The sequence below is a fragment of the Cervus elaphus genome, chromosome 25 (genome assembly GCF_910594005.1).
Source record: "Cervus elaphus chromosome 25, mCerEla1.1, whole genome shotgun sequence".
In the NCBI taxonomy this organism is placed as follows: domain Eukaryota; kingdom Metazoa; phylum Chordata; class Mammalia; order Artiodactyla; family Cervidae; genus Cervus; species Cervus elaphus.
In genome coordinates this window covers 4,371,398-4,387,964 of record NC_057839.1, presented here as the reverse complement: position 1 = coordinate 4,387,964, position 16,567 = coordinate 4,371,398, and the positions used below count along the sequence as shown (strand labels likewise).

Genomic DNA, 16,567 nt, shown 5'->3' with positions numbered 1-16,567 from the left:
GAATTTAGAAAGATGGTAATGATAACCTTGTATGTGAGACAGCAAAAGAGATACAGATGTATTGAACAGTCTTTTGGACTCTGTGGGAGAGGGTGCAGATGGGATGATATGGGAGAATGGCATTGAAATATGTAAATTATCATATGTGAAACGAATCACCAATCCAGGTTCGATGTATGAGAAAGGGCTGGTGCACTGGGATGACCCAGAGGGATGGGATGGGGAGGGAGGTGGGAGGGGGGTTCAGGATGGGGGAACACATGTACACCCATGGAAGATTCATGTCAATGTATGGCATAACCAATAGAATGTTGTAAAGTAAAAGAAATAAATTAATTTTTTAAAAAAGCTCCCCAATCACACCGAAGTAACTGTTTTGTCAGTAAGTTGTGATAACCCCAGGGATTAGTAAACTGTTGAGAAGCTAAGCCTCTGCACCACTAGCTGGAGATGATCAATCAGTTATAATGCTATATCATGAACACAAAGAGCCTTCATTGGAGTTACATATGACAGCTCAAGGAAGAAAGCCTCTGTTTGGACTGGAAGTGTTAGTCTTATCCTTTCAGCCCGAGAAGGGTGGTGGTTTGGAAAGGCAAATTAAACCCCACAACTGGAAGGAGGTCGTCCTCTGCTCCTAGGAGCAGACTTGCAACTCATGACTTGCTTCCCTGAATCCAGAGGTTTCTATCTTGACTGGCTCCTTTCCACATTTCCCACTGATAACTCAACCTCCCCTCACCACCCAACAATCCTCCATTGGGCTCCTTTAGATTGACTCCAACACGGAAAGCTCTTTCTCTCTTGGCAATGAGTGGACACATCACTATAGCATCCAGCTCCTAGCTTTGCCCTAGAACTGGCTGATAGAGTAGACATCAGCCACACGTGGCCATCAAGCACTTACAGGATGGCTGGCTTGGACTGAGATGGATTTAAAACACACAGAGATTCCAAAGACTTGGTATGAAAAGTGAATGTAAAGTATCTCACTAATTTATTTTCATATTGAAATGATTATGTCTTGGATATGTCAGGTTAAGTGAAATACTTTATTAATATTCATCTCAACTGATTGCTTTTGATGCAGCTAAGAGAAATATTTTTTTAAGTTTTTTTTTTTTAAGGTGAACCATTTTTAAAGTCTTTGTTGAGTTTGTTACAATGTTGTTTCTCTTTTATGTTTTGGTTTTCGTGGCCTTGAAGCATATGGGATCTTAGTTCCCTAACCAGGGATCAAACCTGCACCCCTGCCCTGGAAGGCGATGTTTACCCACTGGATCGCCAGAAACGTCCCTGAGAAAATGTAATTGCACTAGTGGCTCATGTGATGCTTGGATAGGACAGAACTGAATTAGCAGGTCTTCTCTGAAGGGGCAGGCTTCCCCGGTGGCTCAGACAGTGAAAAATTTGCCTGCAATTCAGGAGACCTGAGTTTGATCCCTGGGTTGGGAAGATCCCCTGGAGAAGGGAATGACAACCACTCCAGAATCCTTGCCTGGAGAATTCTATAGACAGAGGACTACAGTCCATGGGGTCATGGACACAGCTGAGCTAATACTTTTAACTTCACTTTCTTTGGAAGGATACTGGCCTCCGCACCATTCAGTCATTGGAGTGTTCTGTTGGCAAGCACATAGAGTAATTTGGTTTTGACTTGGGGGAAATTAATGTAAATGGACCCTGCATTTACCCAGCCTACCTCCTCACTGTTATGATTGTCTATACAATCTTTTGCTTTACTCATTTGCTTTAACCTGGGAAACCTGAATACATTAGTCTGTGGTCTCTAGAACATCAACCCAGAAAGCGAAAGGGTGCCTCTATACTCAGAGCAAACCAAGAACCCCAATTCCATTTGCAGGCTTTTGTAGCAGCTTATAGCCCTCAGCCCCTCAGAGGGTCCTTGAGTTCCACTGTGCTCAAACACCAGGCCTGCATCCGCCATCGTGGCTCTAGCTCTGCCTCTCAGCCTGGCCGTGCCCTTCCGCTCACTCTCTGCCCTCCAGTGACTTCTCCCTTAGATTGCAGCTCTCCTAGAAATCTGTGGGGAATTCCTTGTCTGTGAGGCTCTACCAGGAATGTCCCCATCTCACTCAGGCAGAGCCTCACCTGAGGGTTCGGGAGGGACAAAGTACTTGGTTTGCCTCTGCCAGATCTCTGGGATCCCGGGGAGAGGTGGAGTCACCCAGGGACTCTTAGTTCTTTCTGGGTCAGTCTCCAAACTGGGCCCCTGAGTGGATTTCTAAAATATAAGTTAGATGTTGTCACTCTACCTGCCACAGCCTCCTCCTATGAGGAGACCCTCTCCATCCCTCTATCCGTCTGTCTGTCTATTACCTATCCATTTACCTACCCATCCATTCATCCCTCCTTTCATCTACTTACCTACCAATCTATCCATCTGTCTGTCTACCATCTACCTACCTATCTACCAATCTACCTACTTATTACCCATCCATCTATCCATCCATCCATCCATCTACCCACCTACCCATCCATCCACCTATCTGTTGATCAATCTAGCTACCTACCTACCCATCTACCTACCTATCCCATGATCATTTTGCCCAACAGCAGCAAGCCTACACCTGAGACACCAAACTCGTTTGCATCTTGGACCCAAGATTTTCCCTAAGTAGACTAGATATGTAAAGAAATAGGATGCTGTATTTGTTAACTTCACACTGATAAAATAAAGATAGTGATTTGCATTTATATCCCGCATTAGAATATAGAAAGCACCTGCTTGTCCATTATCTAAGATGCTTATCCCAATTTCAAAGAAGTGCAAATTGAAGCTTAAAGGATTGAATTAATACTCTTAAAGACACACAGCTAGAATATGAACTTGGCACCTAATCAGATACACTAATTATCCTACCCATGTTCACAAACTTGTTCAAAGTGTCCAGAAATCATCCTCAAGGCTTCTGATTCAGTAGGTCTGGGATGGGTCCCAGGAATCAGTCTTAATTTTTTTTTTATTATGGAAAGTTTCACCCTTGTGTAAAAGTCAAGCATGGATTAGAAACAAACCCCCTTAATACCCATCAGTTCAGTTCAGTTCAGTCACTCAGTCGTGTCCGACTCTTTGCGACCCCATGAATCACAGCACGCCAGGCCTCCCTGTACATCACCAATTCCCGGAGTTTACCCAAATTCATCCCCATTGAGTCAGTGATGCCATCCAGCCATCTCAACCTCTGTCATCCCCTTCTCCTCCTGCCCCCAATCCCTCCCAGCATCAGGGTCTTTTTCAATGAGTCAACTCTTTGCATGAGGTGGCCCAAGCATTGGAGTTTCAGCTTCAGCATCAGTCCTTCCAATGAACACCCAGGACTGATGTCCTTTAGGATGGACTGGTGGGATCTCCTTGCAGTCCATCACTGAGCGCTAATAAGTATTGACTCATGGCCAATCTTGTTTCATCAATATCTCTACCCAGTTCTTCCTCTCCTACATTGTTTTAAAGTAAAACTCAGACATTAGCATTTCATTCTTAATTATTTCAGTATGTATCTCTCAAAGACAAAGACATAAATGAAAGAAAAAATAATAACACATACCAAAACATTGAAAACATAACACTGTTATCATATCTACATTATTTTAAAAAGCAGGGATCTATATGTTTCTCTCCAAACATCACCAGTGCATTCTAGTCAGGGAGGCCATGAGCCCCACTGTGGGGACAGCTGCCCTGCTAATAGCATTTTCTAACTGTCCTGATTTTTATCCAACTGTACCCTTTAAAAGACAAATCCAAAGTACTTAATTAAACAAATCTGCATCTCTGCAAGTCCCAGTAATTCAGATTGGCATCTTTCTCTCCCCCTCACCCCCCGCCCTGAAACCTAAAAAGATTTTGAACTTTGAGGAAAACAAAACTGAATTATTTTCCTTGGTGATTAAGAACAATCTTACAGTGTGAATTTAGATACAGGCTTTCTTCTTGTTGAAAAGGAAAAAAAGAAAACAGTGAAATTGCAGCTCTGATGTTTTGAAGTGTCTAGGTTTTTATATTCATATATATAAAGGAGTCTGTTTATTTGTATCTGTGATCAATAAGATGCACATTCCAGGAGAACAGTAACTTGGTTCTGTTTACTTCTGTGTCTCAATAGTGTAGCACACAGTAGGTGCTCAATTCACATTTTGTTGAGTGGAGTAAAAATCTGAACAGTCATTTAATCTCCACCAATCTTAAGTATCTGAATGCTATGACTAGAACTTCTCTAATGAGCTTGTCCAGAGAAGGCAGGAAGGAAGGAACTCTTATTAAAGTGTTTCATTCTATAACTTTGTAACATCAAGGGAGCAGGCAATGTCAACCCTTGCTGCAGTGAGATATTAGAAACCCTGCTGGAGCCAGTGGGCAACCTTGTGAAGGTGGAGATTGTCCCCCATTGATACTTTGAGTCTCTGGATCTCTGAGAGAGGTGGCTTTTCCTTCAGGAAATGAGTCAGGTAATCTCCCTCAGACAAAGAATGCTATTAACCAGACACTCAGCTGGATGTATCAGGGCTTCGTCAGTTCAGTTCCGTTCAGTGGCTCAGTCATGTCTGACTCTTTGCGGCCCCAGGGACTGCAGCACGCCAGGCCTCCCTGTCCAGCACCAACTCCCGGAGTTTAATCAAACTTATGTCCATTGAGTCAGTGATGCCATCCAACCATCTCGTCCTCTGTCGTCCCCTTCTCCTCCTGCCTTCAGTCTTTCCCAGCATCAGGGTCTTTTCAAATCAGTCAGTTCTTCGCATCAGGTGGCCGAAGTATTGGAGTTTCAGCATCAGTCCTTCTAGTGAATATTCAAGACTGACTTCCTTTAGGATGGACTGGTTGGATCTCCTTGCAGTCCAAGGGACTCTAAAGAGTCTTCTCCAACACCACAGTTCAAAAGCATCAATTCTTCAGGGCTCAGCTTTCTTTATAGTCCAACTCTCACATCCATACATGACCACTGGAAAAAGCATAGCTTTGACCAGACAGACCTTTGTTGGCAAAGTAATGTCTCTGCTTTTTAATATGCTCGCTAGGTTGGTCATAGCTTTTCTTCCAAGGGGCAAGTGTCTTTTAATTTCATGGCGGCAATCACCATCTGTAGTGATTTTGGAGCCCCAAAAAATAAAGTCTGTCACTGTTTCCACTGTTACTCCATCTTATCTGGGACCTATGTTTGGGGCTTATTTGGTTTTGACAGTGACCCAACTGCAAACATATAATCTTGCTTATTAAGGTAAATTGCCTGCACAAGAGATTTACCTTTTAAGATTAATCCCCCCCTGAAGCCCACATTGTAAAAATCCCCAGGGAGTAATTTTTCCATCATATTTATCCCTCCTGCTGTATACAATAAGGTAAGCAAAGCAGAATCTCTCTCTTTGGCTCCTGGAGCAGAGTGATGCTTCGCATTTACCGTGTTTTAGGAGTTGGGGGTAGGGGGGCAAGGTTCAGGTTTACACAGGATGGTAACATTGAGAGTCCAAGAAATTTTAGATTCATGGATTATCCATCAGAAATGAAATGAGTTTGGGTTGATGCCTACTACACCAATGGACTATTTCTTTCTGCTAGGCAGTGTGAGTGACTAGGAAAGTAATTTTAGTACAGTCTTGGGCCAAAGAAAATCAGAATGGCAATCCACTGTCCTGATCCCCAGTCCAATGAAGGTTCTAAATATAAATGCTTTTAGATCATGCCCTCTTTTAGTTTGGCTAATCACGAGTTGATGGATTTTTTTTTTTTTTTCCTTAAGTTACTAAAAAGGCCCTTGATTGGTCTCAGTGCAAAGGGTATGGGGAAATAGACAAAGAAGGTGCCAGTTTGGGTTGCTGCAGTTTTGTTTTTTTTTTCCCCTCAATTAGCTTCCCCTCATGACCTCTTGACCCTTGACCCTGGATATGTCATCTTTCAGGGGTGATTTTTTAATCTTCTGAGAACTTCCTGATTTAGAAAAACTAACCTTGAAGCCTTCACATGAAGTGCTTTGGTTTGAATCCCTTGGGTTCCCTTTACCAACATCAGCTCCCATCTCCTGCTTCTTTGGACTTTGCTGCTAAACCTCATGTCTGGGAACTTCTTCAGCAATCTGTCCTTGAGCTGCTAGAGTCCCTTCATCCAGACTTACGGAGAGCAGGCAAACCAGGGAATTCACATTTCTCCTGGGTGGTCAAACAAGGAGTGTCTAATGCTGGGCTACGAAGACCCAGTGCCCTTGGTTAGAGACTGGAGCTCCCAGGGCATTGGGCCAAGGCCAGCACTTTGCCTGACTGTCCTTTATTTCCTTCTCCATCTAATTTTCTCCATCCCTTACTTGTCTCCCCCAGGAGTACTTGGTAAACCCATCACTTGAGCAAGCATCTGCTTCTGAAAGAGCCCCCCTAAGACACTCCTCTGCTCCTGAGTCAAGAGCTCCTGTTTTATCCAAAAGAATCTAGAGTCAAATATGGATACTGATGTCTAGATGATAGCTGAGGGGAAGTTTTTAATTACTTATTTATTTATGTTTATCCTTGGCTGTACTGGGTTTTCCTTGCTACACGTGCACTTTCTCTCGTTGCAGTGATCCAGGGCCACCCTCTGGTTCAGTGCACAGGCTTCTCATTTCGGCGAGCCTGTTGCGGACCACAGGCTCGAGGCGCACAGGCTTCCGTAGTTGCAGTGCTCAGGGTTATTTGCCTTGCAGCATGTGGGATCTTCACAGATTGGGGATCGAACCTGTGTCCCCTGCATTGGCAGGCAGACTCTTAACCGCTGGATCACCAGGGAAGCCGGAGAGGAAGTTTGATCTCCCTCAGATTTTATGAAAAGAATAATAACAATGTTTACGTGTTCTATTCTTTGCAGTTGTAGGCCTATGTCCTGAGGTTGGTGAAAAGGCACATTTTCAGCGCTGTAAATCCAGGACAAAATGGGGGAGAGTTCAAGATATAAATGCAACCTTTCATTGAATGCCTCTAGGGTTCCAGGCACTGTGCAAAGTATACACATACCAACTCATTTCAGACTCAGTGTCAATCTGCAGGAGATCAGTAAGGGGAAACTGAGGCATGGAGCATTTCAGTAGCTTTTGTGATCACACAGCTAATAAGTGGCTCTGTCACTTCAGACACAAGAATTTCCCAAGGTTAGGAAGCTTCCAAACCCTGTCCTGAAACTTGGGAGTAATTGGAGATGGACCTCCAAGAGCGAATTCCCGCGCCGCCCCCCCCCCCCCCCCCCACCGCCCCATAAACTGCCATTTAACACAGACAGGACTTCTCGTAGCTTGAAGGTGACCAGGACAAACACTTTGTCCCCACCGGAGCAGAGAGGAGAGCATTTCCTGTGTCTTGCCTTGCCTGGTAAACTTGGGGAGGCAGGGGTGGGCTGAAGGTGGGGACTGTCATTCACGGCTGCTCTGAGAACAAAGCATGCCTGACATTGCAGGGAGAGCCCTGGGAAGCATTTCAAAAGCTCCACCGAAACCAGACAACCTTTCAATCCATTTATCAAAGTGTCTGCATTTCCCGTTTCAGGGTAGATGAAACAATAATAAATTTGCGAAGAAAGTTAATCTGTGTCCAAAGCATTTTAGTAAATTAAAAAGGTGGGGGCGGGGTAGTGCTGGCTGGAAAGGGGTTCTATTGGTTCTTGCCAACTCCTGTTTGACTTACTGTCTCCTTAATAAGTCCTCTTTGGTTTGGTGTTTTGGGATGGAATAATCAGTTGGTTAATCATTTTCCGGAAGCAGGAAAATGCACTTTAGCTAATGCAGTTCTTCTTTCTGAATCCTAATTATTTAAAAAGGCATTCCAATCTGTAGCCCCACTTTCCAACCAAGAAAGCCTTTCCTACCAGTCATCTTCTTTTATTTCCCCAGAAAATCCCAGCTCAATTCTCTCTCTCACCCTAGTCCAACCTCATTCCTTTCCTCTAAGGTTGTTTCCCTGGCCACTTTGGAGCATTTTCCCCCAGGAAGAGGGAAGTACTAAACCTGTTGACAAGCAATTGCCAGAACTAGGCTCTGGGCACTCTGGATAGACTTTGTTATTTTTATTTAAGTGTCAGGCGAAAATGGTGGCTCTTGTCTCTCTCAAAGATAGTACTTAACAATAGCTCCATGCTCTGGCATCACGCTGAGATAAACACACTATTAGGAACCCTCACAAAGGCCCCAAGATAATTGTGAAGGGACAGTTACCGAAAATGAAGCACCCAGCCCTGAACCCTCCTCCACACCCCATCAGTAACACCATTAAAGCTGTCAGTTTATCAGCCCACTAGAGGTATTTATGAAATCAATATACAGTCCTGCAGATAAATGGCAGTGGTACTGTTAGCCAGAGAAAAGAGGCTCCATGGAAAATAAAATTAATAAAATTTACAAGCAGATTGTCATGGGGAACAGATACATTCCCTACCATCTACTGTTTTGCTCAAACTGCAGCAAGAGGAAGGCATGGCAAGGAGGTGGCAAGAGCAGTGCTTTCAATGGGGCTTCTGAAAGTAGGAGCAAGACTGGGTGTGTTTACGGCAAGAGAATAGTGAATGGAAACCCACGTGGCCGTCCCATCCCAGTGCAGGATTTTGTCTGTGTGACCACTTTCGTGGGAGATTGCCTGGCACCTCCACCAGATTTTTCTGCTTAAATAAGACTGTTCTCTCTTCACCCCACTGTACTGCAAACCAGAATACTCATACAATTGCTCTTGGTTCAGTATACCGGGGTACCTTAAACTCAAAGGGTGAATGCATTATTGGACTATGTACCGCTTCATCTGGCTTTCAAGTGTGCTTAGGGCTGATCATCCTAAATCTCTCTCCTGTTTCCTCCACCTGCCCTGATTTCGATCATTAGCCGTTTGCCACAGGCCTGAGCGGTTTCCCAGAGTGGCCAGAGCCAGCAGCCACGCCTGGGAGAGAAGCGGGCAGGGGCTCACTGTCCTGGAGGCCAGCCTTCACTCGGCAGAAAAGACGGGGCCCATTGTGGCTGCCGAAGCCTCGGGGACAGCCCAGAGGCCTGGTGGAAGTTGCCTGAGTCGGATGACAGGACCTGGGCCCCCTTCTCTTGAAGGCTGATGGAAAGCAGGGGAGTGGCCTTGGTGACACTGCCTGACCTCTGCTGTTGTCGTGGGCTTTGTTCAGCGCCCAGACTGCAGGCTGGAGCCCTGCTCATTGAATCAGGCCCAGCCTGGGGAGCCTGCAGCGGGGCGCACTCTGCATCTGAATTTACTTACATCAGTTGCAGGCAGAGGAAACTGGATTTGAGATTGGGAGCACCCTGTTACTCAGCCCCAAGACTTCCCTCTGTGTTTGTCTCTGCACCTGATACCACACCAGGCCTGGCCTCGGGGCCCACTAGTGGCCCCGTCTCCATGGGCCCAATAGTGGCCACTCTCCACCGCTCAGAGTAGGGCCACTCAGCTCAGCAGATGAGAGCAGAAAAATGGACACCTCTCTTCTGCTTCCTAGGTTTCCTCTTGCTCCCTGGCAAAATGGTTAATTTAGAGGGCCCAGGTTTTAGTGGAGGATGGTGGTCTGACTTCTCTTTCCAAATATATTTGGAATCATCTATAGCTTTGGATTAGGTGTCCATGGAAATTCAGCATGGGAATGTCCATCTGCCTCTAGGACAGCATGGCAATTTGAGACATTTTCCCTGTGACCCAGCACATCTCCTCATATGACTTTATACCAAGGAGGTAGCCAAACAAGCATCCTCAAAATGTGTGGGCACTGGGAAAATTCATCCCAGGGTTGCCTTAAATGGCAAATAAATAAATACCTGACAGTGTAGGATCATATAGCCATCTATAGAATTGGATGATGTACAGCCATTAAAAATGTTGGCATCGGCGTACTGTTAATGACAGAAACAGATGTTCTCAATATAGTGGGGGAAAAAAGGGTTATAGCAGACTATATACTATGAGATCATATTGGTGAAATTTATATATATATTACTCCTAATTGGTAACAGTGGTTGTGTCTGGGTAGGACATTTTTTACCTTAATATCTGAAAGTTATTGTGTTCTTTTCAAAGTAAGGAAGATATATATTTGTATATATAGACGTGATCGATACACAAATACATGCTTGATTACTCACTAAGACCCCAGGCAAGCTTGGGGTATGAATGAAAACAGGTGCATATAATTGGTCCAGCACAAAAGAAAGCTGGAAGGCCATGAGAACCGAAACAAACGCATGGGTCTCAAGAAAGGCTTTGGGGATTCTTAAAGAGGACGCTGCTGCTGATACAGACTTGTTTCTGAGCAGCTTTGAGACCCGAACTTTGTCCCTTTCCCCTCCCTGCTCAAAACAGCATGTTACACTGCTAAATACTGAATCCATCATACCTATCCCTAAGACAATCCAGGTGGCTCCCCTACGCCGAGTCTCTCCGGGGCTCCAGAAAAGCAGAGATGGTACCTCCCCCCACATCAGAAAATCCGGATGGCCTGGCTCCATTCCCATCTCAGATGACAAAGGCAGAGTTCCTGAGAAGATGGGAGAGGGAGAGGTGTCGACCCTGCCCTGGGGGAGGGACGTCATGGGGGAGGGGAGGAAGGGGTCATCTCTTGGAGGTGGCAAAACAGAACTGGGTGCAGTGTGCAACAATTAACCCACCGCTTGGCTCGTGGCCTGGAGGTGCGAGACCACCCACAGAGCCCGCCCTGGAGGCAGCGGCCGCCTGCTAACCATTTCAGCAAGGCCATCTCCAGAGGAACAATGTGAGGGCTGCTGCCAGCCCGGGGCCTGAGACTAAACAGTCCCCCAAACACTGACCGCAGACTCAGCCACCAGAGGGGTTTTGTTATCATAATGAGATGCAGATAAAGCCTGGCTGGGTCCTTAACGCCTGTGCCTCTTCTCTTCTTGTTTAGAGATCTGAGCGAAAACCAGATCCTGGGAATCCCGAGGAAGGCGTTCCGCGGCATCGCCGACGTGAAGAACCTGTAAGTGATGTTTCTGTTGCTTTCCTGCAGACAGGCTCTCTGGGCAAAGGCAGGGTGAGCGACATGGGACGGGCAGGCAGCATCCCCACGCCTGGAGCTGCCTCGGGCCAGCTGCCTTTGGGACAGATTGAGGGGTGTGCTGAAGTGGTTTCCAGAATGCCGAGGCAGCTCCATGGAGTCTCTTTCTTTGATCATTCGTCCCCAGGCATCAATATAGAGTTCCAGACCCCAGTCACACTCCTGTTCCACAGTAGCCCTGTGGCCTGAGGCTCGATTCAGCTTCTCCCAAGCTCATTACCTTCTATAAAATTGGGAAGATAGCCTGGTGGGGTATTGATGCAAATGACAAAATGTTTTTCATGCTGAGTGCCTCAACATAGTAAGTGTTCAGCAAATGGGAGCCTTGATGATGCTGAACATCTTGATGGTGAAGATCTCACTGTTATTAAATAGGATCTTATGAGGGAGCATCAGGCCTTGTGTGCCAGGATCCTGGGGCGACATAGCCAGACCTACTGCACTGGGTGCTTGAGGTTTTTCTTCATTTTTATCTTGAAATAAGTGTTGATTCATAGGAAGTTTCAAACGCAGTAGACCAGTCTATGTACCCTTTCTGCGTTCCTGTGTGTCTGTGTGCACGCATGTGCAGGTCTCACCTTATCACGTGTGGGTTCCCTTGCCCGTTACTGCAACTGACGCAGAAGTGTCCCGTCACCCTGCTTTTGAACTTGCCAAGTGACTTTTGTCGCTTCTTGCCTGGCCCCCACTGTTTGCCGCTAGTCAGGACTCCTGGTCCCTCCCTTCACGAGGAGCGTGCCTTTGGAACTTTCCACCTACCCTGCTGAGCCCACGTGTTCGGAACCTGAGTGTGGAGAGGGGCACAGAGGAGGCCTTTCTGCCCACTGGCCTCCTGCACAGGCTTGTCTCCAACTTGAAAAGTCTTGAAGGAGGTTTTGTTTAAAAAAACTACTGTAGCTCTGACTTTTCCCTATAAGGACTGCAGGGACTTTGGTGTGCCAGAAAGCTAATGATGGCTTCCCAATAGAGGCTGTCTGCCTCTCCTTTGCTGAGAACTGAACAGAAAGCTTTAGGTGTTCACCATGCAACGCACAGTGGAGGCACAGGCACCTGGGGTGAAGGGGGCAAGGGCCAGAGAGGACTTTGCAAGGGGCCCCAGACAGGAGGCTGCCCCCCGCCTCTGCTGCATCTGCCCAGCAGCAGAGGAGGGCTGGGAGGAGTAAACAAAGCCTGCGGAGACTGTGACTCAAGATGGAGCACATAAGACGTGGTGTTGAACAGTGTCCCAGAAAAGCAGGAAAGCGTCAGAGCCCTACATTCCCCAGGTCAGTGAGAAACTGAGGACCAGAGAAGAACAGTGACAAACTCAAAGTCAACCATCTTCCTAATGGTTGAGCCCTCAATTAACATCGTACATACAGAAAGGGGTATATCTATCCTGTTTCATGGCTGTAATTTTAAATGAGCCAGTTAATAAAAAGTAAATCATGGTGATGAATAAGCAGGACTGTGTAATTACTAACTACATTTTTGAATCTCAGGAAAGTGGTTCATTCTTAGAGTCAGCCTCAATAGTTTGCTGGGGTTTGAGGGTTTTTTGTTGTTGTTTTCCTGTACTGTCTCTAATTTCACGAAGGCCTCAGGAGCAGAAGGTGTTAAGAGTCTGCAAACTCACGAACTATGGACAGGGCCTCCTTCTCCACCTGGATGTGTGTCCTGAACAGCAAGGATCTAGGGGAACAGGGGAGACAAATAAACTCACTGCTTAAAGGATGAATTAACCAACAAAGCACAAGAGGCTGATTACCTAATGCTTCTCATCAGTCGGCATGCTTTTGGGGGCCAGGACCTCTAAGGCCCAGAAGTATGAGTCACGGCCTCAGGTGACTTATGCTGTAACTGGGGACAAGAAGCGTGCATCCGAGAGAAAATCCAGAGTTTTAGCAGCCCACAGGAAAATGAGCTGACCAGTGGCCATGCGTCATGAAGGACTGTCAGAGCTTGAAGAACACTAGCTTTAGGCAGTGTCACCTACAGGACAGAACCGTGACGCTGGTTACCTGCTGGACATGCGCCCTATACCCAGCTGTTCCCCATGCTGACTCTGTGACCCAGGTACAGCACTTGACACTCTGAGCCTAGATTTCTGCCCTGTGAGAGGAGGGTAAGAATTGTACTTCACCTCCAGGGCTTTTGTGAAGGTGAATGGAATACCACGTTTGAATAATGCAGTGCTATGCTTGGCACTTGGAAGGTGCTTAGAAAGTTGTAGCTAATGTTACTGCTGTCTTCCATTGTTGTCATTGTGAAGATTTTCGCTGAGCCCAGACAGAGTGACGATAGAATTCACAGAGCGAACAGGCAAATGGTGTGTGCAGGGTGGGGAGGCAAGTCTGTACAAGCTGGGTGTCAAGGGCCACAAGCTGAGCCATCTCGTGAGAGTGGGGGGATCATGAGCCAGAGTCATAGGTGATCAGGTCAGAAAGAGCGGTGTAGTGTGGTTATAATTATAAAGACTTGCTCTGAGCCTGGAATCATGAGTGGAATGCACAGAGTGAATAGGCAAATACTGTGTGCAGAGTAGGGAGATCATGCGCCGGAATAATAGGTGAGCAGGTCAGAAAGAGAGGTGGGGGCCAGGTGGTGGTGAGCCTTGCCTGCAACAACATGCTAGGTACTGAGAAGGTGGAGAGCTTCTGAACTGAAAGAGGTCATGAGGGAAACATTCACCCTGGAAGAGGAACCTAGGACAGGAGAAGGTGGAAGGGAAGGGGATGTGGAGATGAGGCTGTGGTCCAACATGGGGGATGAGGGCTCACAGTCAGGAGTGAAAAGGAGGAGTCCCACCGTAAAATGCCAGTGAGAACCAAGGCAGCAGAGCTGGCAATCGGTGAGTTATTAGAGACTGAGGAAAAGAAGAGGAAAAGGACACGTTCCATATTTAGATGACAAAGAGAATGATGGCAAGTTCTCAGTCATTCATCCATGAAGCCTCAGATGTTTTCTGAGCTCCTACTGCATGCCAGTTCTAGGGGGAAATGCCTGTGAGCTCTGCCTTCTTAGAGCTCCCATTCCACAGAGAGTGAAAGATCAGGAGGAGGGTCAAGGCTGGAAGATGCTGAGTTGAGTGTAAAGTAGTGTCAGATCTTCCACAGTACGGGCGGAGCATCTTTTCTGCATTAGAGAATGGGTGAACTTGACCTCCCACCCTGTTCCTGCTGGGTCTCTGACTTTAGTTTGTGCTCATAGCAGCATCTCTGGTTTAACTCAGAGGGTGTAAAGCTCAATCATCTTCTCACCTTAAGAGAAAATGAAGTGTAGGTAATTAGAGGCATGGGGCTTCCCAGGTGGCACAGAGGTAAAGAATCTGCCTGCCGGTGCAAGAGACACAGCTTCGACCCCTGAGTCAGGAGGGTCCCCTGGAGAAAGAAATGGCAACCCACTGCAGGATTCTTGCCTGGGAAATCCTATGGACAGAGAAGCCTGGCAGGCTACAGTCCATGGGGTCGCAAAGAGTTGGACATGACTGAACACTCACACATCCAGGCACGCAATTGAAGGTATAGGACCCAAGCTATGGAGCAAGGTCAAGAAGGAAGCATCTGAATAAAGGTTGATGGCTGCAGTTGTATATTTAAATATGTGTCACTACATGTGAAATAGAAGACAGTTTGTAAAAACTGTATGTATGTATAAAACCTGTTAAGGGAACACCCTACTCCAACCACACCTCAATCACCCAGTTGTGGACTGTCTCTCTTGTGACTGACAATGAACGAATTTTAAACCTCGGGAATGTATATCCCTGCCATCAATCTGAGAACCATGTGCCAGGGAACGTAACAGTCTTCTAGTATTGCTTAAGGAGATGATAAATTATTGCAGTATCAGGCTGTCGATTCCTGATACTATTAAGAGGAGAAAATCAAGAATTGGCTATTTGTGGTTTATGATTTTGTAGTCTTGGTGTGGATTTTCTTCGCTTGTCCTGACATTCCCCTTCAAGAAGGAAGAGACTGTGTTACCCCCATTTTCCAGATGACAAAACTGAGTTTCAATTAGTGTGTTGCATGTAATTTAGTAAAAGTCAGCAGACCCCGTTGGGCCTAAGCCTCTGCACTTAGTACCCACCCACCCATCTTCTGGACTCGGTCCATGGACATTTCTTTCTAGCCAGCTTGCTCCCCACTCAGCCCCGCCAGCAGAAGGAAGAAGGAAAGTAACCCACGGGGCTGCTGGCAAGCAGAGGCCTGATTCATTGGCAGAGCTAAAAGGACCCTGGGGCTGTTTGAACCTGGTGGGGATGAGGAGGCACTGGTGTCATGCTGGTCCTGGGGGGATTTAGTGCCCTGCCCCCACCCAGGCAGCAGAAGGAAGCCCCTGTTTGCTTCCTGCTTTTCTGGAGAAAAGAAAGAATGCGATTAGCTGGGGATATGGCTCTATGCAATTACTCAAAGCTGGTTTTATGGGCTGATCCTGCTATAGTGCCTGCCTGGGAGAGGAGAGATTCTATATTTAAAGAGAGACAATGGTTCTCATTAGTTATCTATTTTATACATAGTATCAATAGTGTATATATGTCAGTCCCAACCTCCCAATTCCTCCCATCCTTCCCCCTTGGTATCCATAGGTTTGTTCTCTCTATCTGTGTCTCTATATCTGCTTTGTAAATAAGATCATCAGGGGCTTCCCTGGTGGCTTAGACAGTAAAGAATCCCCCTGCAATGTGGGAGACCTGGGTTTGATCCCTGGGGTGGAAAGATCCCCTGGAGAAGGGAACAGCTACCCACTCCAGTATTCTGGCCTGGAGAATTCCATGGACAGAGGAGCCTGGCGGGCTCCAGTCCATGGAGTTGCAAACAGTCAGACGTGACAGAGCAACTGACACTTTCACTTTCATACCAAGATAACTAACGAGAACCCACTGTATAGCACGGGGAACGCTCCTCGGTGCTCTGATGACTTAAGTGTGGAGGAAGTTGAAATAAGAGGGGATGTGCGTGTATGTGTAGCTGATTCACCCTGCTGTGCCGTAGAGACTAACACAATACCATTGCAAAGCAACTGTGCGCGTGTTGCTCAGTTGCTTCACAAACTCCAATAAAAATGTTTTTAAAATAATAATAAAATTTTAAAAGTAGAATCTTCATCTTTAACACACAAAAAAATAAATAGAGACAATAAGATGGATAGATTGCTCTGGCAAAAGAGGCATTCAGGCATACTGACCTGTAGATAGACCAATATTTGACATGCCAATGTTCCCTGCCTTCAATATGCAAATACCATGCTAGGGATCAGTGAAGACCCAGAAAGGAAAAAGACAGAAGGGGAGAAAGAGACAAGAGAGAGAGAGAACTATAAGACAAAGAAATGAGGGGGGAAATGAATTGGAACAAAAAGAGAGATGACCAGCCACAATCCAACAAAGCGTAATAAGGAAAAGACAAAACCAGTATAGATTGTTTTTTAAAAATGTCCCCTTGCTCTCTCTTTCTCAGCAGTTATGTTTTCCTCTGTTTTTCAGTTTCTATTTGCGAGGACTCTGTAGGACATGCATTCCAGAACGGAAAATCAATAACCCCTGTCTCTGCCAGCTAGCAGAAT

At 46.3% G+C, this 16,567-nt stretch overlaps 1 protein-coding gene across 2 annotated transcripts in view; it reads left to right on the top strand.

The window, feature by feature from the left end:
- Positions 1 to 16,567, top strand: part of SLIT3 (slit guidance ligand 3) — a 721,395-nt gene that overhangs the window by 462,330 nt on the left and 242,498 nt on the right. For both annotated transcript variants that reach the window (XM_043887427.1, XM_043887428.1), the window contains exon 5: positions 10,871 to 10,942. In XM_043887427.1, the coding sequence (XP_043743362.1) occupies positions 10,871 to 10,942 (72 nt within the window). The remainder of the gene's footprint in view (positions 1 to 10,870; positions 10,943 to 16,567) is intronic.